This window comes from Sminthopsis crassicaudata, chromosome 2 (genome assembly GCF_048593235.1).
Source record: "Sminthopsis crassicaudata isolate SCR6 chromosome 2, ASM4859323v1, whole genome shotgun sequence".
Lineage (NCBI taxonomy): Eukaryota > Metazoa > Chordata > Mammalia > Dasyuromorphia > Dasyuridae > Sminthopsis > Sminthopsis crassicaudata.
In genome coordinates, this window is record NC_133618.1 from 275,032,391 (window position 1) to 275,060,245 (window position 27,855).

At 31.6% G+C, this 27,855-nt stretch overlaps 1 protein-coding gene across 4 annotated transcripts in view; it reads left to right on the top strand.

The window, feature by feature from the left end:
• CTDSPL2 (CTD small phosphatase like 2) overlaps positions 1-25,291 on the top strand; it is a 98,154-nt gene extending 72,863 nt beyond the window's left edge. For 2 of the 4 annotated variants that reach the window (XM_074289500.1, XM_074289502.1), the window contains exons 6-13: positions 3,095-3,173; positions 3,361-3,472; positions 5,603-5,689; positions 15,763-15,825; positions 15,929-16,008; positions 20,597-20,723; positions 22,159-22,254; positions 23,169-25,113. In XM_074289500.1, the coding sequence (XP_074145601.1) occupies positions 3,095-3,173; positions 3,361-3,472; positions 5,603-5,689; positions 15,763-15,825; positions 15,929-16,008; positions 20,597-20,723; positions 22,159-22,254; positions 23,169-23,234 (710 nt within the window). In that variant the 3' untranslated portion in view covers positions 23,235-25,113. Of the gene's footprint in view, positions 1-3,094; positions 3,174-3,360; positions 3,473-5,602; positions 5,690-15,762; positions 15,826-15,928; positions 16,009-20,596; positions 20,724-22,158; positions 22,255-23,168 lie in introns of all 4 variants that reach the window. The other 2 variants (XM_074289498.1, XM_074289501.1) reach the window with 2 other exon arrangements.
• The last annotated feature ends 2,564 nt before the right edge of the window (positions 25,292-27,855 follow it).

The following is a 27,855-nucleotide window of genomic DNA, read 5'->3' on the forward strand; positions in this document are numbered from 1 at the left end:
ACTTTTTATCAGCTGAAAAATAATACTTGGCTAAAAATTGGTGATAAAAATCAACCTTGCTAATTAAATATTTTCATAATCACTGTTATATTTTGATGAGTATTGTTTTAATACTTCTGAGCCTCTAGATATATTTGTATACGTGTGTGAACACTTCTTAAAGTTACTTGGCATATATGAACTCCAGGACCAAGCTGAGCCTGTTAGAGTACACACATTTTTAAAAGTACTTTAAATTGCTAAATAAAGCTTTCTTAATAGAGAGTGAAAGGACTGCCTTCCTCAGACTAAATCTTGCTAGGACCTTGACTGTTCTGTTAAACGGTTCCTGCAGCTTTAGAAGCATGGAGACATTAAGGAATATAGATTGTATGGCTACAGAAGTTTGAACAGACATGCTTCAAAAATAGAAGGAAAAAAAGTGTTTACCACAGAATTTGGGAGATTGCCAAGGGTCCTAGTAGGGAAAGAATGCAATTCAGGAGTGGCATAACTGGAATCAGGACATGCCCAACTCTTCACTAGGCCTATAAAAAGTGTTCTTTCTCTTAGGATCACTGTAAAAATAACTACAAACTCCTCTTCATTGTTCGTGTAGACATAATTTGTCCTTCCCTCATTTCCTTTTCTTGATTATTAGTTCAAAGCATTATTAAGGTAGACACTGGGAGTACAAGTAAAAAGCAATAGTCCTTTAATAGGAAAATGAGACTGTATACAAACTTCATTTTGGAAAATATTTAAAAGTAGGCAGTGAAATAAAGTAGAAAAGGTATGGGATTTCAGATCATCAGAAGAGTTCAAGTCTTGAGTGTGCATTATATTAACTGTGTGACCTTGGTTATTTAACCTCTATAATCTTCAGCTTCCAAATGAAGAAATTAAACTAAAATTTCTACAAAGGCCTTTCTAACTTTAAATTTTATAAAACTCTTGGGAGATAAAGAGAATGCAGAATATATAAGTAAAAATAAAGTAGTCTTAAGTGATTAAAGAAGGTATGAGATCATTTCTAATTGTGGAATCAGGAAATTCTTTAAAAGGAAGTAGTATTTTAAAAACTTTAATTATGTTATCAGGTAGAGAAGGTATAGACATGGAATCCATTCCAAGCAGGTGGGGTGAGGAGTGAGGGGATGAAGAGATTACAAAAGCATAGGAAAAGATTGGAATAAACTGGGGAACATGATATAGCCTGGTTTGGCTAGAACTTGAGTTCACAAAGGGGAATAGTACCAATAAGGCTAGAAAAATCCACTAGGTCCAGAACATGGAGGATTTTGAACCTCATATTAGTTAATTAGTCTATAAATTAATTTATAGACATTGAAAAACTACTGAAAGTTGTTGTTGTTACTGTTTTTTAAACAGGGCAAGATCAGATTTGGGCATTAGAGGAAATTGGTTTGATGATAGTGTGAAGAGTGATCTGGAGAAAGGGTGACTAGAAGCAGACTTTCAGTAGGAGTTCATTTGCATTGTTAAAAGCAAAAGTACAAGAAAAGCAGTGGTTAATAGCAGGAGTGGTAAGGAGAGGATCCAAGCACAAAAGAATATTGCATTGATAAAACTAACAAGGTATGGTCATTGATTTAATGTTGGAAAATGCCAAGGATGACTTGAAAGTTGTAAGCCTAGGAGAGTGGTAATGCAATCAGCATAAATGTATATAATCTAGGAAAAAATAAAGGCTTTAAGAAGAAGATATCATAGCACTAGGGTTGGAAGGAATCTCTTCTAGTTGAACCATAGGGTTCAAGGTTAGTTGGAGATAAAGATTTATAAGTCAACCTTATAAATGTGTTAACTGAAGCCAAGGAAGAGTATTTGGAGAGAAGAAGACAGAGTAGGCTTAAAAGAAAAGAAACAATAAAAGAGGAGGTAGGAGTATAAGATGAAGTGCTTATAGTGGAATAGAATGCAGGCTTCCAGTTCAAGGAATGAGACAAAAGATAGACAATTGGGACATAGGAGAGGTATAAGATTGAAGTAAATCAGGAGTACATATCAAGAAAAAGAAATTTGTATCTAAAACAGTAAGAGTTTAGATAAAAAGAGTTCAGGGATTCCAGAATTAAACTGAAGGGCTTTGCTACCTAGCTGTAGGAAGGAAGAAAACAGTACACAAAAATAGTGTAACCCCAACCCAAAGTTTTAGGTGATGGCTTCCAGCACTTTTATCGAAGTTGGTTCAAGATTAGGGAGGAAAGGGAAAAATAAGCTGGGTCCCAGCAAGAAATTTGCTTTCAAAAATGGTGTCCCTTGGGTGAAGATAACTTTATACCTTAAAGTATGAGTAGTTATTACTGAAATAATCAGACTTAGGACCTGATATGTAGTAAGACGGCCCCGTAATTTCAGTGACTTACATAAAACTCTCAAATAGAACTGAGACATTTTCTTACTAATGTATTTTTCTGGGTTTGAAATTATTTGATTTTGGACTTAATGCAAGTACAAAACTAACTTGATGTTTAATGATTTTTTTTTTTTCTCACAGCTGAATTATAAAAGATTTATACAGTTAAGGCAATATGTAACTAGCATAGAATAGTTTCTATTTATAATCCTGAATTTAAATTTAATATAATGAATTATCAATTTACCCAAAATTATATTCATTTTTATGCCTCTCTTGCCCCGTATGAAGAAAAGGGGGAGCGGGGGGGGGGAATTACTAAGTGTGTTTAGTCCTTTGAAAGGCTTATAATTGTCCTTTCTTACCCTTTCCTAGTTTTACTATCTATATCCAGACTGTCATCACTTCAGATTTGAACAGTCTCTCAGGAGGCCTCTTTGATCCCAGTCTCTACTAACTCTCTAGTCTATCCTAAGAACTAATGCCAGATTAGTGCTTAAATATTGTTCTCATCATATCATGGTATCTGAAATAAGAATATACTATTTGATTTGTTTTAAAATGTTTACAAATTGTTTCTTGTACTTAAAAATTAAACTCCTAAAAATGAAAAATGCTTCAAGACTTTATATATAGAAGTTCCAAAGCAGCAAATATAAATAAAATAAAGTTTACTTTTATTAAAGTTTTTAAACATTGTCTAAAAGGTTTTCTTTTTACTTTACTGAATTTTAGCACCTGTGTCTCCAGATAGTGGTTATTCCTCAGCCCATGCAGAAGCAACCTATGAAGAAGATTGGGAAGTATTTGACCCGTAAGTATAAATGATTTTACTGAAGCATGAAAGCTCCTATTTATCTGCTAAATCAGTTGTCTTTCAGATTAAATTCTTTCTTAGGTTTAATGTACTATGTTTCACTTAAGTATAAATTTTAGTTACCTATTTAAAAATGTGTACAAATAGAATGTTGATATAATTCTTGTAAATTTTTTTCTTATAGCTATTATTTTATCAAGCATGTTCCCCCATTAACTGAAGAACAACTAAATAGGAAGCCAGCTCTTCCTTTGAAAACAAGGAGTACACCAGAATTTTCCTTAGTCTTAGACTTGGTGAGTATATAATCTCTAGAAGAGGGAAAGGGTCATTCATTTGATATTCCTTAAAATGAAAATACTTCCCAAAATAAGAGAGCTATCTACTAGTGTACTGAAACTTTACCTAAATATGCCATGATAATAGGAGTCTTAGCTTTTTAACATTCAGATATTTGTTTCTTGTCAATGTTTAAATCCTATCCCTAAAATCCAGTTTTTTCCTTCCACCCAAATTTTAACTTTATTCTTTTCATTTAATCATAATTTTTAGATGTTGGATTTCTTCTTTTTAGAGAAGATCATTTTTCCTTGCAAGAACCATATAGAACCTATCTTAGTAAAACTCAATATGTAAGGTTATATCCATCTCACTATATTTATTTTTAAGTAGTGTTGAATGCCAAGAAATTTGTATTACCAAGAGTTTAATAATAGAGGCCCAGAACATGACCCCATTGCTCTGACAGTTCATATGTTCTGATATTTCATATGTTCTCTTGGTATGAATAAAAACTTTAATTTTTTTAATAAGAAGATAGTCCACAACTAATATAGCCCCAAACACACTATTATTGATCAAATCTTATTTTCATAAAGTCATTGCAGTCACTTTCCATCTTTTCTATATGGAAAACAAACAAAATACAGTATGTTAGGAAGGTTTTCATTTATTTGTCTCTTAAAAAGTCACAGCATGTCTGATGCCCAGAATTATGTAAAAGACATGACTTAGCCCTTCTACAAACTTCATATATAGGGGATACAAATTTTTTTTTGTTAGTATAGTCTAGATTTCAGAATTTGGCGAACAATTTTATTCTTATTTACTTCTGCCATATAGTGGGCAAAAATGACTTGTTAAAGGCATACAAGTAGATCAAAGTTTTGAAGCTAGCTATTGGATATGAAATAGAATTTGTTGTGGGCAGTTGTGTTAAAGGGATGGAGTGAAGAAGTCCAATAGCTTGAAAAATTTTATATCCACCAAGAAATAATAATTTCACTAGAATGATGAGAAGGTAGGAATGATAGGACTGAGAATATATGGAGAATTTTTAAATGACATGAATAATACAAGACTTCTTAGGAGATAGAAGCTATAAGGTGATTTTATGGTAAGAACTTATTTGGTCATAAAAGCAAAATTATTAAATATTTTGAAATATTTTGTTAAGATATTTATACTTGGTAATTTGCTAATTTTTCAGAAGATGATAGAACAGAATGGATTATGTTGTGGATGAAGAAGCAACAAAATTGGGTCATGATTTGGTCATAGGGATAGGAAATGTTAATAGCCTAAGCAAATTCCCCCATTTGTCTTTATTCAGTTGATTTTAAATTAACAAGGATATATCAGCTAATCTTGCATGTAATCAAAAGATGAACATTAGTGTTGGAATTCATTTAGGTCATTAAAGGATTTTTTCCTATGATTATTGTCTCTACTTAAAAGGGGGTGGAATAGCCATATGGTATCTTGGTGGGGGGGGGAATCTTATTTTCATCTTTCAGAATTGAACTTTAAGAAAAAAAGAAAATTTTCATGTCTTAATATTAATGGATCTTAACCTTATCCGTTTTTCTTTCATTGAGCAGAAAGGAATTAAGAGTCAAGATTATGAGTCTACTTTGACTGTTAAATTTACATAACCATAGGATTTTTTTTTTTAATTAGAAGATATTTTTGAAACATTTAGTTCAGTGCCTTTTACTTTTCTCCTTCCCTTCTGAGAAAACTGCAACCAAAAAAGTGATTTACTCAATTCCACAGCTAAATTACTTAGTGGCAGAGCCACCACTAGAATTTAGGTCACCTGGCTTTTGATCCACATTGCTCTTTCTTCCTCTTTATCATACATCTAGAAATATTTGTGATTTACAGTTTACTCAGATAAAGTACACATATATTAAGTACATATGTACTTTCTAAACACATACACATTCTTACTTATTGAAAAAGACTTCCACTTCTGCAAAACTTTAGTAGTTTTTAAACTCTGCAACCAAGAATTACAAATTAAATAATTCTACATATTTATAAGTAGTTTAATAAATGCTAATTTTTGGTGATAATGAAAAAATACATTAAAATTTTTTTGTGGTCTTTCTTGGTTTGTTTAATATATGTGTTTTGTTTTTTAGGATGAAACACTAGTGCACTGTAGTCTAAATGAACTAGAAGATGCTGCACTCACTTTTCCAGTCCTTTTCCAAGATGTTATTTATCAGGTAATTTAAAAATATTTCTAAATTATTATTTTATTTTTGACCTTTTAGACAACATATTGAATTAAGAGATGTTTTATTATAATTCTTCCTAAGAGAAATACATTATTGGTCGGTATACAACTGCGTGTTATGACTTGGATTGCATAAGAATTTTACAACACTTTACTAAAAAATGAATACTGCTAAATAGTAATATAAAACCATTAATTGTTGAGAAAAATGCTAACATTCTTTTTTTTACCAGTGTCCTATGCTTAGTTTTATAATCTTGTTTGCCAGCAGGTGGAGGCAGGAGCAACTGAAATTATAGATCCCCTGAGAGAAAATTACCAGGTTAATATACCTGGTTTTGTTTGTTTTGTTAATCCCCTAAATATAAAAAATAATAATATAATAATTTTTGTTGGTCAGTATATTTAAACTGCTGTGATATAGTTTTAGAAGCTGTGATTATCTAAATTAGCAATTTTAACTATGGTATTGTATGTTTTGTAGTCAGTGATTTGTTTGTTTAAGGCTTTTGTAAATAGATACATATTCCTCATCTGTATTAGTGATAGAGATCATTGATGGTGTGGGGGGAAAAAACCAATTGTCTGCATTTGGTTTGGGAGTTCAGATTAAATTTATAAACATTTTGAAAACGATGAAGCACTATAAAGTGATATTAAAAATGGATTAACCTTCCCTGAGTATGTACTAGTTAATGGACTTGGGAAGTGTAAAAGATACCTCAGGTGTAATGCTTAACAGCAGGAGAAAGGCTGCCTAATCTGAGGGGGTGGGGGGGAAGCTATTGCTATTTACACATAATACATGATCAGAAATTGATTAGTTATTTACACAGTCACAAGTAGATCCTTCATTGGTTGAGTTAAATAGACTTTGGTCCAGAAATTGCTAAACCTTTACAGCATGGAATGATTATAAGATTTATTTTATCAATTGTTTCAAGTGCTACTTTATTGTACTTGATATTAAAATAATTCCTAGGTATTATGGCAACCTTTTTTAATTTGAATTGCCCACTACTGATGTTTTTGGAAATGGAAAAAGGACCTTTGAGGTCCTGAGATCCTTTGAAGGTTTGTTTGTTTTTTAAACTGATGTTCCTTAGATCTGGCAAATGAAACTTTGTTTAAAGTTACAAATAGATAAGCTAATTTTGATACAGTTGGTATTGGTTTTGGTTAGTATGTTTCCAGAAAAGAAATGTTGAGATAAATGTCATAGGAGTGGCTTAATTTTCTTTCTTTGTGATTGACTATGGTTTTTATTAGATTTGTAGTAAAATAAGGTCCTAATTTGAAAAACTTGAGTTAATGTTGCTTTGCATTGTATCTTGACCTTCTAGAATATTGTAATTTTTGATGTGTGTGTTTTTTAGTGGTGAAATAGTGAAAGTAGAAAGTAGAGGAGTTTGACTCTCTTTTCCCCCTCAATTTCTTTTCTATATTTCACACATCTGAATTGAAGTCTCTTTTCTCTTACCATTTCTGCTTTAACTATCTTTTCCCCTCTCCTACGTTTATAAAGTTCAGGTTATTCCGTGTGAATATGGATGTTGTGTCATATTTTGGATGTGATTCTGAAAGTGAATATAAGCAATGACTGCAAAAAAAAAATCTGAAGATTGCTTTCCTGTCTCAATGTAACCCTAAGGATAATTGGTTTTTTAGACATTCTTAAAGAGATTTTCCTTCGAATTGAGTGTGTACTAAGGAGCTTTCAAATTTGAAAAAATAAATATTCTGCCTGAAGTAGGAACAGTGAATTTTGGAGACTTGATTCTTTAAAAAGTTAGAGAGGTTGGCAGCCTTTGAACGGTAACTATTTTAGTTACTACTTCATGTGTAGAGTTCCCTTTGGAAATATTTTCAGGATATTCATAGTGACCATTCTGTACTTTCTCTTGATTTTTACAGTTTTGATGTAGTCAGGTTATTTGCTTTTTGAAACACCTAGTTTTTTAGCTACCAGTTTGGAGAAATCTTTGAGCTAGGGTTCCCCACAATTTTCAGACCAGCAAGCTCCCTTTAAACAGGGAATGATGTCTTTTAAACTTTCAGTGGTGTTGTCTCCATCTGCTGGCAAAGAAGAAAATATACACAAGGGTGTGAGATGATCTAGGAGAATTTGGAGAAACCACATTATTAGGTAAGATATAACTTAAATATTTAACAACTATAATACAGTATAGCCCATTAGAAATAAGCAACATGGAAATTTGTTAGTTTTATATTGAAGGACTATGCCTTTGCATATAAATCAGAAGTTTGTTTGAAATTAAATAGTATTGAAATACAACTAAATTCTTCCTCTGATTTAGATTTTTAAAGCTGTATTAACATTGTAGATTGCTATTTGAAATTAATTTCCTTTTATTCTTGTTCTAAGTTTATTATATCCAAACTCTATATATTGCCTTGCATTTAACTTTATCTATACACTTTCTTTCCTTCTTTTCTTCTTTCCAAAAGGGGTTATTTAAAAATGTAATTTAAAAAGATAAGTTTATACACCTTTAAAACAAAAGGAAATAAAATACACATTTTCATCAAAGCTTTTATTCAGAAGTAGAGACAGGAATAGTTCTATAGCCAGCTGCTAGTGGACTTCATTAGTCTTTTCAGAAGTAGTCTTGCAGCCCTTTACTCTTAGGAAAATCTAAAATGGCTAATTAACATTTAAAAATTACTCTGCCCTATGCTCTGTTCTTTTGTGGTAGATTAGTAGGAGTATGTTTCAGGTTATTTCTTTTTCTTTTTTAAACTAGAATTGATTAGCAGGGTAATGCTTAATAGCAAATAACAGCCCAACTAAGATCTTTAACTTGAAAGAGTCCTTAATTCTCCTTCCAGAGAGCAAGAGACCTTTATGGTCCTTTTCAAACATAAATACCACACATGTGCTACAGACAGTACTGTGGACCAGCTCAGCTTTAAGTCAGTCAAATTGTAGAATTATTATTAATATCTATGGAATAAAAATCATTCAGAATTAAGCCTGTATTTCTCTTTTTAAAGTCAAGGTATAGATATAGCACACCAAGGAAAAAAGTAATAATAGGGTTTTATTTGGGTGGGTTCATGTTTTTTTCTTAAATTCAGTATTTATTGTTTTTTTCAAAAAACAGATTACCTAGTTAGTAATTGGAAAATGTGCTTATTCATGATTATATAAATGCATTCACTATCTGGAAAATGGAAATGCATGTTCAAGTTCCAAAGCACATATTTATATTTAACTTAGATTGGCACATTATCAGGAAATCCATCTCGTGGTGTTACTCAGTTAAGAGGTCTCCACTGTATTTAGTTTCTGTTCCTGCAGATCCACCAATTCAAGACTCTAGGTCATCTCACTCCCTCTTCCATCCAGAAGATGACTTCTATCCACAAGCAGGATTGATTGAATATAAAGACAGATTTTTCAATCAGCTTTTGAGCTGAACCACCTCCTCAATGACCTTCCTCTCTCTCCCATCAAGAACTGGAGCTCTGTTTTTTGAAGATGTATTACAGCTATTTAGTCCAATCATGTGGCTGATTGAAGAAAAAAAGAAGATGCCTCATATGTTCTACCACAATGCAACCAAAGCTAACTGTGTTGTTGTCCAACTTCTCATTCTGTAAAGTGTGACAGGGGCATCAGAAATTTTGGGCTCTGTTCTCCAATGAGACTTTAGCCAGTGGCTTTCTGAAGAACAGTAAAACCAACAAACTTTGGGTCAGCTGTCCAGAAATCAGATTGTGGTAAGCACATTCAAGGAGAGATAGGATCCAATAGGGAGCTACTTGCTAAGAGGAAGCTTTTTATTCTTGAACTCATCTATTTTGTTAGAAGAAGTTACTTTGGGGTTAAGTTGGGGTAAAGGGAGGGCTGGGAGCCACACTCAGGAGTCAACTTCTTGTTCTTTGCTTGATATAGTGATTGCCTCTTGGGCATAAGCATCTTACAATTTGGAATAATTTTGATAATAGCATAGTACATAAAAGTGATTGGCCTTTGTTTCTTCTCTGTAGTCACTCCTATTAGGGTTAGTTGTTTTATTTTATTTTATTTTTGCTTAAAGAGAATGCACTATAGTCCAAACATAACATAGATTGAGGATTTATAAGAAGTCTAGAAGGATTTTTTGCGCCTCTTTCATTCTGTGATTAATGTTGAAGGCTCACATATTTTAATTGAAATATAAATGTCTAATATTGGATTATTGACTTAAATTCATTTTGTAAACAAATATTCAGGTCACAGAAATGGCAATTTCAAGCTGTGAAAAATGGAAGTAAGGAAGAGAAATGAATAATATTTCAATGGAACAAACTTTCTGTAGTTAATTATAACTAAATTTTAGGGGAAATAAGTTTTCCCTATATTTACTAATAACTATTGATGTTGAAATTTTTTGTTTCATCTATGTTTTTTAACTTTATAATTATTTGGTTGCATGAATAAAACAAATCAAGCCATTACACATCTTCTTAAAATCAAAATGATATCCAATCTACTCAAAAATAAAAGTATAAATGTTAGGCTTTTTCTTTTTAAAAAATGTTTTTGTAGAAGATTATTGTTTTTGAAAGAATCTGTCTTTTAAACTTAGTGACACTTATGGCAGTAGCATCTTGTGTGAGACTTTTTTACTATTAAATTTGTTTAATGTTTTACGTATTTGGAACCTTAGTGATTAACTATACTATAAAAAATGTTTTATTAGTTTCATTAAAATATTTTTTTAATTCTGAATTATATAGGTTTATACCTACTTTTTAAAAAAATCATCTTAAGCTTTTTAGAGAACCTGCTCATTAGTTTTATATTTATATTTATATTATTATTATTATTATTATTATTATTATTATTATTATTATTATTATTATTATTATTATTATTATTATGTGATTGGGGCTGTTTGCTTTAGCTTTATAGGATCTCTTTTACATCCCATCTGAGTTAATTTTTAATTGCCTGAGGTGACTATTTTATACCAAGGCTTATGCAATTGACAACATTGGATCAGTCATATTATTAATATCTCCAGTATTTCAATATCCTGCTTATTTTACTCTAATATCAATTACCCATGTATGTATTCACCTAGAAATTGTGTTTATGCTCTTCTCTTGTTAAAGTCACTTCTTCCCGCTCCCTTCTTTCTCATCTTGCCAATATTGGCTAGTTTTTATTTCTAATAAACCTTGAACCTTGTTGAATCTCATAGAACTTGTAGTTGAACTTTGTAGAAAAATTATTGGGTTATTTATTTTCTTTCATTTAAAGTTTTTTAGGCATGTCAGCTAGACCTGTTTGAAATATTTTCTGTGACAAATTACTTTTTGGGGGCTAATTCTTTAGCAGATATTGGCAGCCATATTGCTTGAAATCCAACCATTGTCCGGTAGACTAATGAATTTGAGTTTAAAGTAATCAGGACAGACATCAACCTATTCTTTTTAAAATCTTAGTAAAACCAGGTTTAATGACTACCATCATATCAGTCAATTCTACATAACTATGTTACATCCATATCTCAGTTGACACCTTATTACTAATATTCTTTTACTGATATAAACACAACAAATGATATTGAAGCAGAAGTCCTAACAGTAGCCTTCAGAAACTCCTGTCCTTTTAACAATCAAATCTATTTAGTGAAAATGTCTTTTTTTGGGGGGGGGGATATACTTAATAGTATTAGCTATTAATAAAATGTGACATTTTCCCACATGTGTTGACTTTTATTGGGGAGGGAATAAAAATATTTTGAAGGAAGTAGTTTCTATGGGAATTGGTGGATTATGACTGTAATTAAATTCCCATCCTGAGACATGATCTCAGCTTCTTTTGGGAAAGGATAACATCGTTTCAAAGAGATGTAAATTAGAAGTAGTTGGATAGAATATGAACTGTTGAGTGAAAAAGAGTATCAGAAGAGAATAGAGAGAAGCCAATCAGCTGAAGCTCAGAGTTAAAGTAAGTGAGAGAAAACAGAGATTAGTACTCTAGGGGTATAAAGCATTTAGAGGCCATGGACCTAATGTACAACAGAATTGTTTTTCTTTTTGTGATTAACCTATGAGAATTAGAGTTTAATAAATGGTTACAGTCTCAAACATTGTCTCACAAATCCAGGTGTGCCTCTCCTTCCAAATTCCTTCCTTAACTAGTTCTTATTCATTGATGACCAATAATACTTACCTTATCTCTGTTTCTTTCTGTTGTTGTCACCAAGTATATCTCTTCTTGCTTTAAACAAAGCCTGCTATTTCAAGCCTCTATCTCTTCCCATGCTCTTCATGATTTCTGTTCTATCCTTCTGTGTTTAAAGATCTTCTATGATCTCATTCAACAATCCAACTTTTTTCCCCTTAACTCTTCTTTTATATCCCCTCACTTCCTGTTCATCTATTTCAAACCTATATCCTCTACAAAATCATATGTGCCATCTAACCTGATAAAAAGTTTTGAAGCATCTAAACTCACATCCTAGCCAACATTCCACCTTTTTTCATAAGAAACACTTTTAACAACCTTTCCTCTTCTCCACCTCTTTCCCATCCTCAGTAATATGCAAAATCCCTAAATTAAGAAATACAAACTATAATTTCGAAAAATGTGTCAAATTTAAAGTTGATCCTGATACATACATTCTAATTAGTCAAAGAGAATAGACAGTAGACATTTGTACATCTTTCCCAATAGAGATTGGAAAAATTGACTTTATTTTTTAAAAATTTGAAAAGTCACTATTAAATGGATCACTGTCAAAAATGTCAGTTCCTTAAGAACAGGGACTGAGTTTGTTTTAATTTTTGTATCATCTAGAACAATGCCTTACATAGTAGGCACTTGAAATAAAAGTTTTGTTAATTATTGAACATTATCCATAGATTACTCTTTTAAGGAGGTATAGTAAACGCTATCTAAGGTCAAAAAAAGAAAGCTCAATTGATTTATAGAATTGAATGATCCATCTGTGAAATATATTCCTTTTGAGAATTTTTTGCATAAGATTTTGTTCAATAATTTCTAAGTTTAATGCTGTGTAGTGTAAAAAATATAAATAAGAGCATTTCTGTCTATCACCCTTCAAGCAGTTCATCCATTGCCAGCATAACACAGACACATAAAAAATTTGAAAAAATATATTGATTCAAATGTAAGAAAAGGTTTTTTTTGTTGTTGTTTTTGACGGAATGCAAGTAACAGCAGAGATTTTGTAGGACATTGTTATGTTACTGTCAGAGATAATGTAATTAAGAATGCAGGTTGAAATTATTGGCTACGTGGTCAATGTGTTACCAGGGATCTATTACTAGTAAGAAGATTCTTACTTCATCATGAGATGATTTTGTTAGTACAATCTATAATATAAGGCAGGGGGAAACAAAAACAAATGATTTTAACCATCTTGTTACTAAAGTGTACTCTAAGAACATACTATACTGGAGAGTTAACATGATGATTGGTACATGGTAAACATTAAATAAATACTAGTTGACTGAATTGACTAGAAGGGGGCTATATTTCTTAGAACAGATTGAATAGTGCTTTGAATTTGCTAAAATTCTATTAAGAGACCATTTCAATTTCCTACATTTTAAGTGGCACTTTTTTCTTCCGAGGTGATTATTTAGACTGACAATAGATAATATATTTCCTCAATTATGTCCATCCTTCTATAAATAAGGTCTGAGGGAATAGAGCAGGATGTTTTAGTTAATGGTGATAAGGCATTATCAGCGAACAGTCTTATTTGTTGAGAGGCTATAAAGAATTGGATGTGACATAACTAAGATGAATATGTTCTTGGACTACACAGTAGATATCTCCAGATCTTTTTTTTTTTTGGGGGGGGGGAGAAGTAACATTAGTTACACTGATTTTTTTTCTGGCCAGAAATGTGCTAGTGTTTGGTTTCTTAAGATTTGTACAGATAAGAATTAATAGTGAGGGAAGTAGATGTGGAATAGGATTAAATGTGTTTGCCTTGAAAGCTTTAGCCAACTTTTCCTGTTATTTTAGACAGTAATAAGAGAGAGAAAAATGAGGCCACAAATATAAAACTAGTGATTAAATATCTGGACTTTTGTGGTTAGATGACTGAAGGGCACAGGGGAAAATGAAAAGTCGTAATGAAAGGAGATAAAATCCAGATGAGGTATCATATTTTGACTGTTGAGAAACAAGTAAATTTATTTCTTTATATTTAGAGCATGAATATAAATAATCTGTAGTAATTACTAGGTCAGAGGAGTGGTTGTACTAATGAAATTGTCCACTCATTTAATTCCACAGATTTCAGTAATATATCACTGTAGTTTTCGAATATCTGACTCAACTTTTCATAGTGAGAAAATGGCAGTTCACCTCAAAACTGTTGTCATCATCTTAGCTCAGCATTTGATGCAGCAAACCTAGGAACGTTTTATGAACTTGTATGAAATTTTAAAACTTCCTAAATAAAAACATTTTTGCATAACTACAACAAATAGTCAGTTGTCCTAAGAACCCGTCTCAGCTTTTAGGGTACTATTTCATTTGTTGATTCAACTACTATTTATTGACCATCTACCCTATAAGATAGTTGTAGTCACCATGCAAGTGCCAAAGTAATAAGACACTTACAAAGTTTGTAAACATTGAAAGATCCTTTCCAGTCTTTGAGGTCAAGGGTGTAGAATTTGTTTCACCTTTGAAAGAATTTATTACATATACAAAATCTTACATAGTGAGAAATTTATGCTGTATTCAGCATTTCTATTTTTTTATTGATTTTGCAGTTACCACTTTTTCTTATATAACACAGTAAATGCCAATTAAAGTTTTTTTTGTTTTGTTTTGTTTTTGGTGGTGGGGTGAGGGGTTATTGTTACTAATAACTTTTAGGATCTCATCTTTTCATAGATAGGTTCCAAAGGCTTTCTCTTTTTTACAACACTAGCAAAGAAACCTCTGCATCCTACCTGTGTCATGGAGATGATCCTAGATGTTCAAAGACTATGCCAGTGGAGTATAAGGTATAGGTAATAGAATGAACTCAATAAATCCAAAAGATGCATTGCCAGATTGGATATAGAGTGATGAATTATTCTGATCACAAGAATTCCCCCAAATCATCATATAAAGGGATTACAGTCTCTATTGTTAAAGAAGATTCACAGAAATTATAGTGCCTGTAAGAATTATCAATGAATGGACAAATTTTGGGGAAGTCATATGATACCCCCTCATAAAGCCACATTAGAAAGAAATAGTTCAGGGAAGGGAGAAGTTAGTTGAAGTTCCATGGCTCTTGGATGCTGTGTGTTCATATTAAGCTATTTTTAGTGTGGGCAAAGAGGAAAAAAAAGTTGTGTAAGATACCCCATAGCCTTTTTTTAATATTAATAGTAATGGGGTTATTAAGTACTGTGGTATATGGTAACTTGCTTTTCTGGGTCTGAAAGTAATCTTACCTAGGTTGATGTAGATGCTACTTCTGAATTATATATTGGAAAAGTAACATTAAAGTTTCTGAAATATTTTTGGTTAAATACACCAAAGTAGATATCCCCTTTCATTCAAATTAGCCAGTAACATAAAATATTATTAGCAAGTTAATTGTCAAGAAGAAATACCAAATATTTATTGAGGATGGTCATTGAGACAGATCAGCTAGAGATCTACACAAAGACTCTCTTATAGTTGGATGGAAACTACCTGGCTGGAAGATGGAGCTAATTGGTGGATCAAAATCTGAGGGAAAACTTCCATTTTTAGTTAAAATGTTTCATTAAATTATTTTCTAATTATAGTGTGTCCTACTATTTTAACTATTCAACTATTGAGTAAAATGGTTATAGCTATTGTTACGCTTTCAAAAGTAACTTCGCTTATTTGATAAATATATATTTATATATATATATATATATATATTTTTTTTTTTAATATATATATATATATATAGTTTCCAACATTTGTATGTGTTTATTTTGGTTATAACATCATTAACTGCTTGAATCTTGTTACTGAGATGTTTTCATGCCAAATGTAATCATCTACTTAAGCCCTTCTTTGTGTTACTCTAGGTTTATGTGCGATTAAGACCGTTCTTCAGGGAATTCCTGGAACGTATGTCTCAAATTTATGAGGTAAAAATGCTTAAATTGATTACATTTTTGTTTTATTTTATTCAGTATAATACCCATATTTAGATCATGTATAATGATTACTTCTTTTCCCCTGAATTTGTAGATCATTCTTTTTACTGCTTCTAAGAAGGTGTATGCAGACAAGTTACTGAACATACTAGACCCTAAAAAGCAGCTGGTCAGGTAAATTTGATTAAAAATAGTGGAAATGTCTGTCACACTGATCTATGAAATTACTATTAAAAGTCTGATTCTATTTCATTTTTAATGGCCACTTTGTAAGACGGCTATGTATATAGATTTGTATTTGTGGAATGAATGAAATTTACTTAATTCCTCAAAGTCTTTAAGCAACTCTAACAATGTAATAACCCCAGACAGACTTTCTTTTCAGGCTACAAAATGTATATATTTACTGTGACATCTGTATATTCCATTTCTTTGGGAGAAGGGAGCTGGGGAGGAGAGAGAATTTTCATTTGTGTGCATGATGTTTTCACTACATGTCCCTGAGCTATTGAATGCATGCTGTCATCTTTTACACTAAGAGTAAAATTAAGTTTTCTTTGGCAGAAAAGATCAAATTAATCTTTTTGCTTCTTCAGAAATAAGTTTATCCTTTAATAAAAAATAGTAAGCGAATTTGATTTGATTCAGTAACACTAGGATGTTTTTATCAGTCACAAAGTTTCTGTCACAGACAAATCATTCTCCTTAGGTCTTTGTCTTCTGTCCTGAACTACCAGTTATGAAGTGTTCCTAGTTAGGTGCAAGTATTGGCACAATTTAGAAACAGTTTCAAAGTTAGTTATGATATATGATATATATGGTATATACTTTTAAGTAGTTATGATTCAAAAGGCAATTAAAAATAAGTTATTTATACACTTGGGTATTTAGCTTGAGCTTTTGTGCAAGTAGCTGCTTTCTGATATTGCCCAAGTTTTCAGATTTTTCCCACTTAAAAATCTGTGGATTTAATTTTTCTGAGGAGACTATGCTGTGTTCCTTTTTTCTTTGGAAATTAACTAAAAGAATTAGTTTTGCTCATCTTTATATATGGAGGCAGCGTGACAGAGGGAAGAACATTGGCTGTGAGATTCAAATCCTGTCTCTGAAACTTCTTCTGTAACCTTGGATAAGGTTTAACCTCCATAGGTCTCAGTTTCCTCCTCTGTTATAAAAGGGGATAGTACTAAATGGTTCCAAACCCATGACTGTGATCTTAGAACCTATATCTATAGTTTGACTTGATTTAGAAACAAGTAAACTTCATTTTACCTCCTTAATCTGAAGTTACAGGAGCAAACATAGTTTGCAACCTGCCTCTTTGGCATTTATTCTTCACAAAAATAGATTGAAGTTTAATAATACTTTTCTTTAAAAGTAATAATCTTAGTGTGCAAGCATGTTATATCATGAATCAAGCTAAAGTAATTGACACTGAATTGACTTAAAGCATGAGCCATTATTCTTTGATTAACTTAGATCTGATTTGTGTAGGTAGCTTATAAAAACCACCATTAAATTAGTAACCTAAATTATAACCTTCATTAAAATTCTTCTTAACACATTCAATTTGCTGTTTACATTGATCTGTTTAAAGATATCCAATTTTGTTCTGGAAGATTTTGTAGGGACAATTTTATTTCATTGACAGACTGGTTACAATTAGTAATTGTTATTGAGGATAGTCAATCTTTTGTCAGTGACTAGATAAACTCCTAGAATCCTTTATAGCCTCTAATTGAAAATGTATACAGGCATACCCCAGAGATATTTTAGCTTCAGTGTCAGACCACTGCCATAAAGGAAATATTACAATAAAGCACGTCGCATGAATTTTTTTGGTTTCCCAGTGCAAATGAAAGTTATATTTATCCTATACTATAGTCTTTTATGTGTGCTGTACAGTATGAGATCTTGGGGAAGGGAGAATGTGTGTGTGTATGTGTGTGTGCGCACGCGCGCACATGCCTTAATTAAAAAATATTTTGTTACTAAAAATGTTAATTATCATCTGAGCTTTCAGCAAGTTATCTTTTTGCTAGTAAAATGTCTTCTCAGTGTTGATGGCTGCTGACTGATCAGAGTGGTGGTTGCAGAAGGTTGGGATGGCTATGGCAATTTCTTAAAATAAGACAGCAATGAAGTTTGCCTCATAGATTGATTCTTCCTTTCATTTGAACATTTAGAAGCCATTATAGACTAATTGGGATAATTTCAGTGATGTTGTGTCTCAGGGAATAGGGAGAAATAGGGTAAGGACCAGGTTCCTGGAATAGTCAGAACACACACCAACATTTATCAGTTAAGTTGCCTGTCTTATAAAGGCACTGTTTGTGGCCCTGTAAAACAAGTATAATAATAACATCAAAGGTCATTAGTCACAGATGACTATTTAATAATGAAAAAATTTGAAATATTTAGCAAGAATTACCAAAATGTGACATAGAGAAACAGAATGTATAAGCATGTGCTGTTAGAAAAATGATGCTGACACACTTATTCAATCCTTGCCACAAACTTTGTTTATTTTTTTAATCCAATATCTATGAAATTTAATTCAAAAAGGTATACTTGTTTAGAAATAGGAATTTTTTTTTAATTAAATTAAATTTCCAACAAAATGATTCAGAATAATGCTTGTTACTCAAACCCATTGGGGGGGAAAAGAATATTTTAAAGTACCTTACATATAAATATTCACTTGCACTTACTGTCTTCTGTCTTATTTGAGGGAATTTGCTGCTAATAGAAAGGGGAAGTATAATAACATTTATATTACTATACCATGTGCCTCCTAATATCTGTAAATTATATATTTGTAGAAATTAAATCAGAGACTTCGTATACTAGGAAAGATCCTATGATCATCTTCTTTTGTCTAGCTTCTTTTGAAACAGAATTGTGTTTAAATCTTCTGAAGAGTATAATCATCACAGTGATTTAATGTATACAGTATTAGATATCCTTACTATCTTTGCAGAAGTCTTCTAAAACACTTATTCAATGCCTTATTGATGTGTATATGTATATAATTGTTATTACTTTTAGCATTTATTTCACAAATTGTGTTACAGTTTGACCAGCTTTAAAGTTGACTTTATATTTGCAATACAATAGCTATATATAGGTAAAGATAATATAGTTATATAAAGAAAAATATTTGTGAAAACCCTAGAAATTGGCTTACTTTTTTGATTCTGCAAAAGGATTTTCACCCATATTCCTTCAGGAACACCAGAAGTCACACGAAGCATAGTATTTAACAGATTTGTTAAAGATCAATCTTGAATGTTTGTATTTTTAGTTTCTCTATTACCTGTTAAATCTTTTCCTATTTCCCTGTCTCTCTCTATACCTCAACTAAGGGAAGAAAAAAATATTCTTAATTGTATCAGTTCTATCTCTGTTTTTGTCTAAAAGGTTAAGATTTGAATTTTGTTTTTGCCTTTTGCTTGTTGTGCTTTTAAAAATTGACTGTTTAATAACAGTGAATATTATCTATTCAAGTTGGGGAAAATATCGTCAGTAGGCTTTTGAATTGATAAGCAAAAAAAAAAAAAAAAAAAAAAAAGTACTAAGTATTAGGAGAAATTTTGGAGCATGCTCAGGATAGACACCCATAAGCAAAGGGATTGGTTTTGACCATCAGTCTCTATTGTGATTAGCAGTTTTTCTATAAAACAGAAGAGATGTGAGATATAGAAAATGTCCCTTTCTTCAAGTTGTGAGTTTAAAATTAGAAATAGGTCCTGGCTCTTCTTGAAAGATTCTGTGATGGGATTAAGACACAAGGAAGCCAAATAGCGTCTCTTAAGGCATAGAATGGAAGACTAAAAAGGTTTAAAAATTTGACAGAAATGTCCAAAAAAAATGATGTCAAAAAAACAAAGCAAAATTTTGAGAATTAGAGAGAAATGATAACATAAGAAAAAAAAACACATAGTAATACCAAAATCCTGGTATATTTGTAATCTTTTATTATGCTTACAAGGTATTTTCATTGTTAATTAGTATCCAACATATTGGTTTAAAAAATAGTTGAATTTTTATACTTTAATCAAAAGTCACCTTTTGCTCTATCCCTGTTATTCAAATAATCTCAACTCAAAGGAAATAGGGGAATTGGGCAGAAAAGTTGAAGTGATGGAATGTTTTGGCCTCAACGCTTTTTCTTAAATTGTAAGAGAAACTTTTAAAAAACAGAACAAAACCTTTTTTTAAATGCCAACACAGAAACATTCCTTCTTATATTTTCTATTCTGGCATGTACAGGGATAGGGAGTGTGTCCTACTGGTTAGATCAAAGGACTGGGAGCCAGGAGGATCCTGGGTTCCAATGCGGGGCTAACCACTGACTTACTGTGGGACCTTGGGCAAGTCACTTGACCTCCTTGTGCCTCAGTCATCCCAACTGGAAAATTGATTAAAAAGCAGGACCTCGCTGACAACCAGATGCTGCATCTGAGCTGAGCTTTCCTGGGTAAATAAATTACAAAAACAATTTACCAAGTTTTTTAAATCCCTTTTTTTAATTTAAACATTAAAGCAGTTTGGGACAAAGGCATGGTAATATTTAGATGTATATTAACTAATTGCTTAGCATTTGATGGTAAAAAAGATGATCCACAGGAAAAAGCCCATATTTATATTTCATTATTTCCTAATATGGGAAAGAAGAATTAAGGTTTTAAAATGTATATATTTCAGTCTGTATCCTTTTTTAGATTCTCTGACATATCTATTTATATTTTTTTCTACCTAGGCACCGACTTTTCCGTGAACATTGCGTGTGTGTACAAGGAAACTACATAAAAGACTTAAACATCCTTGGAAGAGATCTTTCAAAAACTATCATAATTGACAATTCACCACAAGCCTTTGCCTACCAGGTAGGTCTAAAATTTGCTAGACTGAGATTGGGGAAAATCTGTTTGGAAGGATACTTGACAAATTGGGAAATATTTATCTAAAGTAGAAAACAGTTGTGCAAAAAAACATAAATTTTATATGAGTTTTATGGGTGGGAAATTGTCACTTTAGTTCAATTTAGAAGGGTTGTAATGTAAATTTAAAAGAGCTAAGTTGATATTGAGAATATAGAAAATAAGCTTTCATAAAGACCCTAAGGATTTGAAGATGAAGGAATTAAGGGATGTAAAATTTGTGTAATAGCCAATTATTTTGGCTGACTTTAATCTTTTCATCTTTTAAAAAATTGATCAACATACATCTGGACTATTTATTTTGACATTTGGAAACATTTGCCTAAACAATTGTTTTAATTTTGTTAATATTACCTGGAAGCATAGCTTTAATAGAGATAAATCCCTTAAAATGAATATTTTGAAACTTCCTGTGTGATTTATAAATACCTATGCCATTCATATTGTACGCCTTTATTCATTGTTACATTTATAATTCATTTTAGTTTATGGAATTTTATTTTGACTTTTAAATATAATTTATTTATTTATTTTATATAATTTCCTCAGCTCCTAACCCAAGATTTTTAACATTCATTCTTCACATAGGCTTCACAATTACATGACTTGGAGAGCCTAGATGGCTAACAATTTACCTGCTTTTTAAATTATGACGCACTTTATATTTTCTTATTCTCTTTCAACTAGCACTGAAATATTTATTAGACTCAATTTATTATGAAAATCACTGATTCTACATTATTTTTTATGTATCTTATGTGAAGTGCCTTTTGGATAATCTTTGGATTCTCAGTAACTCAGAGATTTAATACTTATCAAATGATTAATTTTTCTTCATATTCTAAGACCTAGAATAATAAATTTCCTATAATACATGCATATAAATATTTGTTTAATGATTACATTTTTATTTGGGGAGAGATTCAGAAAGTAGCATGATACAATAGAAGCAGAACTGGCTTTGGAATAGGATCTGGATTCAGATTATGCCTTTGTGATTGACAAATCACACCCTTCCTAGGGCTGTTTGTTTACCTGCTACATAAGTGAATCAGATTAGAAAACCTCCAATCTCTGTAGCTATGTTCTTATGATTTATCATTATTACATTATAAATAATTTAACAGATTTGATGAACTACATTTGTTTGAGTCATAAAATACACAGTAGAAGCTATGCTAAAAGTAAATTAGGCATAAATATTTAATCATTTGGGGCATTTAGCAATGTCAAATAACATATAAATTCATGTTTTCTTGCCTTTTAAGAGGGTTCCTGTGAATCTATGAATAATTCTTTAAAAATTTAGTTTGCTTTGAGCTTTTTTCCAAGTGAAGTCATATATTAATATAACATAAGAGAACTGTATTTATCATTTTAGCTTTCTAATGGAATCCCTATAGAGAGCTGGTTCATGGATAAAAATGACAATGAACTCTTAAAATTGATTCCTTTTCTGGAAAAACTTGTAGAACTGGTGAGTATATCCTATCATACATCTTTTTTTCTTCTTCATCTAATATTTGAATATTACTAGAACAAGCCTTTCTTAACAAAGAAATACTTCTTTTTTTTGAGGCTGGGGTTAAATGACTTGCCCCAGGGTCACACAGCTAGGAAGTGTTAAGTATCTGAGACTAGATTTGAACTCTGGTCCTCCTGAATTCAGGGCTGGTGCTCTATCCACTGCGCCACCTAGCTGCCCCAACAAAGAAATACTTTTAAAAGTTACTGCTCAACTTTTTTTTTTTTTTTTTTTTTTTTTTTTTTTTAAATTAAACTGGCCATTTCTATATTAGAAAAAACAGCATTTTATTGTATGGTAGATAGGGGAAAATCTTTAAAAATCCTTATTGCTGTTTTCAAAGCTTGTAAATAAGAAAATTGTGCTTATTTATTTTCAAGATAAATTATAGGTTGATTTGTCATATTCAATATTATTGTAGAGTTTCAGCATTCAATGGAAAATTTAGTTTTAAACGAGTATGGAATATTTTTTATTGCAAAACATGCTCAAAAACACGGGAAAAAATGTGGGCAATTTAGTTATTTGCATAGAAACCAAAAATCATTGATGTTTTACATAATTCAGAAATACATTTTTGAAACTGAGGTTTCTTCTGACATTTTACAGAGTTATTGATTTGAAAACTTAACTATGAAAAATAGAATTCCCCTAACTTCCACATTTCTCAGATACCTTTGGCTTTTATAATTTGAAAATTAACAGTGGTGCTTCTAAATATTAAAGCACAAATGATTAGATGAGGGAAAGCCATTTGCCATTTTCATTTTACATAATAAAATAGAAGTTGTGAAAACCTTACCTTCAAAGTTTTGTTCCTTTTATAGCTCTCTGGCTTCTAAACACACTCTTTTTTTCTTTTGCAGAATGAGGATGTTCGACCTCACATCAGAGACAGATTTCGCTTGCATGACTTGCTACCCCCAGATTAAATAAGAAGATTTTTTTCAAATCACTGAAGGGGGAGAAAATGCAGGACCCTTATGGACTAAAACAAAAACATTGCCATTACTGTTGAAATTTTGCATTTTTGTACCCCGTCTTGCTTTTCTTATCTTTGGTGCCCAACAATAATCAAGGGTTACAGAAAGAGACTTTATATATATATATATACATATATAGCCATATATATCTATATATATATATCTATCTCAGATTGAATACATACAGTAGGTAGGCTAGAACAGAAAAGTCTTTAGAACTAGTGCAACTCCAGTGAAATTTTTTTTATGTCCAGGACATCTGCAGTTTATAAAGAATTCTGTTTCTGCCACCAGCAGTTTGACCTGTAGAAACACAGGATTTTATGATAATAACAGAGATGAAAATGGACTTTTATTTTCTCTCTGTTTGGTGCTCTAAGTGGGTTTGTAGCCACTTTTCTGTTACTTTAAGATTCTCATTTCAACAGGAATGGCCAGTAAAAGTTGTTTTATTTTTCCTGTTAAGGTTTATAACCTTTTTACATTTTTGACCTGTATTAGAATAGAATTTCATTATGCATTCCTTTTAGTTGAGGCGCTTCATAGTTTTCTGGAAATAGCCAAATTTTAGTTTTTTATTATACAATTGAATGGCCGTTTTCCTGCTTTGTCTGCCTGCATACTGTATATTTGTTTAAAAATATTCTCTAGTTTTAGTCCATGTAAGTTTCATTTAGAAATACCTGCATTTATACTTTGTTTCTGTAATATTCTACTGTAGTTGAAATCTTTTCAAAAATCAAGAGACTGGTAGATAAGAATATATGAATGACTAATATTCAAAAGATTTAAACCATTGTGATGGCATGTATTCCAGTTGATAATATCTTGCAGTGGCACATAATGTGACTGGATAAGTCATACCTCAAACTATGCTGTGCACAAAAATCTTTGAGGAGAATATGTTTGGTCAACTATTGGGCTTGATGCAATTTGGTTACTGCTGCCTTTGGTTTTCTCCAAGAATGAAGTATTCTGCACAGTTGCTCAGTATTTTCAGTTGTTTTGCATGGACTGGTAGTACCTCTGTTATGCTATTGGTAACAATCAGTTCAAACCCTGTGTAACAGTCTCGGTACCTCACAGGAGCTCTGCACACTCCTGTGGTGCAGAGCACCCCCATGCTGCCAGTGCTGTGCATATGCTATCATAGTGGTTTTCTATGTTATATGGAAAGAGTCTTCAGGCCTTGGTTCTCTAATGCAGCTACCATAAGAGGTTGATATTTTTATAATGGTGTGTAATCTCCTTTTCAAGGAGGCTTTTTATGGAAGGTAGAATTTGTAAAAGTTAGTATGCATGGCCTCTCGACTGCATTAACATGCCATGGGCTCAGACTGTTTTTGTGTAAAGGATGTCAAAGAACGGCACTTTTTCTAAAGAGAAGTTTGATATTTTGTATGCTTGTTAAGAAAGTACAGTATTGGAAATTAAAGGTGGACAACTGATAATTGAGAAGTATGTCAATTAATTTTTTATGTATATTACCTGTTTACTTGTACAACTTTATTGTACAAATTACATGCAGCTTCATTTTCAAATGAGTCCTTAAAATAAGGAAATCTTTTTAGGAAAACATTTAATTTTTGTATTTTTTGATTTTAAAGGCATGAGTTATGTCAATTTTCAGTGTATTAATGAAGATTTTAACTTTTCATCAGGTTGAGTGTTTTCTTACTATATTATCTGTTGTGTATGTAGTTAGCACATTGTGTCACTGAACTGTTTAAAATTTAGCATGTAGAAAAAGCCTGTTTTGTGGAAAATCTTTATTCATTAAAAAAAAATCATGGCAGATTTTCTGCAAAAAAAGCAAAAGCATTTGCAATTCAGAATACTGATTTTTTTTTTGTATTTAAAGAAAGGTATTTTGCTTGCAGGAAAAGATACTACAGATTCATTTTAATGAGAATCTTTGAAATGTATTTATCTTAGGGCATCTGGGCATCTTTACGCTGTTTGTCTTCTGTCTTTATTGAAATAAAATGTACATAACATTACCTTTATATATGCTCTTGCAAGATTGTGAACCTGGTGATATTATTCCCTGTTGTTCTTTTTATTCTTAAGCAGCACAATCAAAGGAAGCCCTGTGGAAAAGGAAAAAAAAAAAAAAAAAAAAAGACTTCAAACTGATTAGCATGCATTGATGTCGTTGCTGAAACGTTTGTAATTTTTAAATGAAGGATTTCTCTAAGGGCTTTCCAATAACAAAAGGGAAAAAATAACTTAAACCTTGAGCACTTAAAATAGGAATTTTTAATTAACCACCCTCTATTCATGGTAAAACTATATGTTGTCTAGTAATACAGTAGGAAATACTTTTAAAATTATTAACCAATAAATCAAGCACAGTGAGTTACCATGAATAAATGACTCAAGGGAAATTTGGAAGGGCCTTTGAAAAATTCTATGGCCTGTTTAATATAATTTCCCCTTCAGTTTTTGCTTTGTAGCATTTTCAAAAAGCAATAACTTGTTGATTTTTAACAAAGCCAAAGGAGACGTTTTATAGATTTAAATTTGTCTTACACTAGCAGAATATCTGAGATTTTATATCCTGAGCTACTGTAAATCCAGGAAAAAATATTTCATTAATGCCTAGCAATGTAATGTTCTAAAATATGTATTAACACATTTTTCATGTACTTAGACTTTCAGTACAGTCTTTTAAAATTTTGTAATTTTGTTAGAAAATGTTTTTTCTCCAAAGTTGCATTTTTAATTTCTGTCCATGTAATTTGCATAAACCTAGAAGACATTTTAAGTGATGACAAATCTCAACCACCAGATAGTATTTTATTATCTAGAATGTGTTTTATTTAGTAAAATGGTAAATCTTTTCCTAATTTTGATTATTTATCGTTTAATGCCAATTTTCACAGGAAGATTAATTTGTTATTGACAGATTACATATGTATTCCTTTTATGTTCCTTCTATTTCTGATTTGATATGTTTTATTCTTCAAACCTTACACCAGTTCCTATAGAATGTTGAAAACCATTATGTGTTTAAAATCTAGAGATTTTTTTTTCAGATAACTTTTTGTACACATGTGTCTGACTATCAAGTTCAGTGATTTTTATATTCAAGCTATTCAGTAAATACCAATTTGTGACCTAAGATTTATTGGAATAATGAAACACTTTCCAGTAAGCAGAGAATTCTTAATAAGAACCAGATCTCATCTAAGTAGATTCAAAGAGAATATAAAGAACAATAGGAGGAACCTTCTGGATCTCTGGTGTTTTGTGGAGAACTACATGTGGAACTTCATGGGCTTTCCATCACTTATCCTTTGCTCTTGGTACTCAACTACTCACCTTCCATTTTGATAATAAATCTGTTTGAAGACATCCTTCACACTGCTCTTCCTGCGCAGTTCTTCAATGGTAATATATTGCAACCTACTACTACACCATGCACTTCTCTATGTCTCCATTGTTCTTTGGATGACCCTCAACTCTCATTTCTTGGAATTGGTCTGTGGTATTTCATGACTTGCATCACCAGAAGAATATTGATGTCACAAAGTTTCCTTCCCCAGATGGACCTTTGCTTGAAAGAAACTTCAAGTCATTAAATCTAACTTTACAATTCCCCAGTGGCATTTCAGCTCACTCTTCTTTACTGTTCAGTTCTTGATCTAGCTCCATTGGCCATCTGCTGCTTAAGAACCAATAGCTATAGAAATTATGGAAGTGGAAATTCCATGAAGAACTCAGTACCATCCAAATGTAATCAATGTTTACTTCATACTCAGTGACTTTGATTCTAACAGGAGAGAATGCAAAAAGTGTGTGGGAAGACATTCTAGTGAAATATTTTTTTAAATGTGTCCTTAAATGTCATTAATTTTCATAATTATTCTGTTATTTGAAAACTAATAGAAATATGTTCAAAATATGAGCTGATCTCAATAACTACAAAAGTCAAGTGCATAAATTTATTTGCTACTTCATTTCATGCAATAGATTGAAACTCATGAGTGTATTTTTATAAACTGTGACTATTCTCTTGAAATCCAACCCAGTGCCTCGTTTTCTGGGATCGGGGGAGGCAACCCTAAGTTCTTTAAGTTTAAGCCAGTTGGAAGCTCAGGTAGATAATTGGGAAGGCTCTGATTTTAGGCCGAGTTATAGTTATAGAAATTGTCTAAGTAGTTTAAAGGTAAGACGTATCTTTGGGAATAAATTTTCAAGTTACCACATGAAATGTGGAAAGATTGCCTACATTAGTGGTGGTAGTAACAATACACCAATGAAATTACTTTATCTTTTCAATTGTCTAAAGTGATATCATTTTGTTTTGCTGCCTTTTTGTTTTTAAAAAGTGAACTTGACATAGCAACTTCAGCTTTCTGCTTCAGTTGTCTAATTGGGAGTGTCAGCAACAGCTCAATGGCCAAATCAGAGCCATATAAAAAGTGGGTGAAAGGCAGGATTTGGCTCATGTGCCATAATTTATGAACTTCTGCTCTAGATTATGTCTTCATTATTTACTCTGAAAATTTGACTTTTTGTTTGACTGAAGAGACATGTCATGCACATGGGCGCACACAAATCTTTA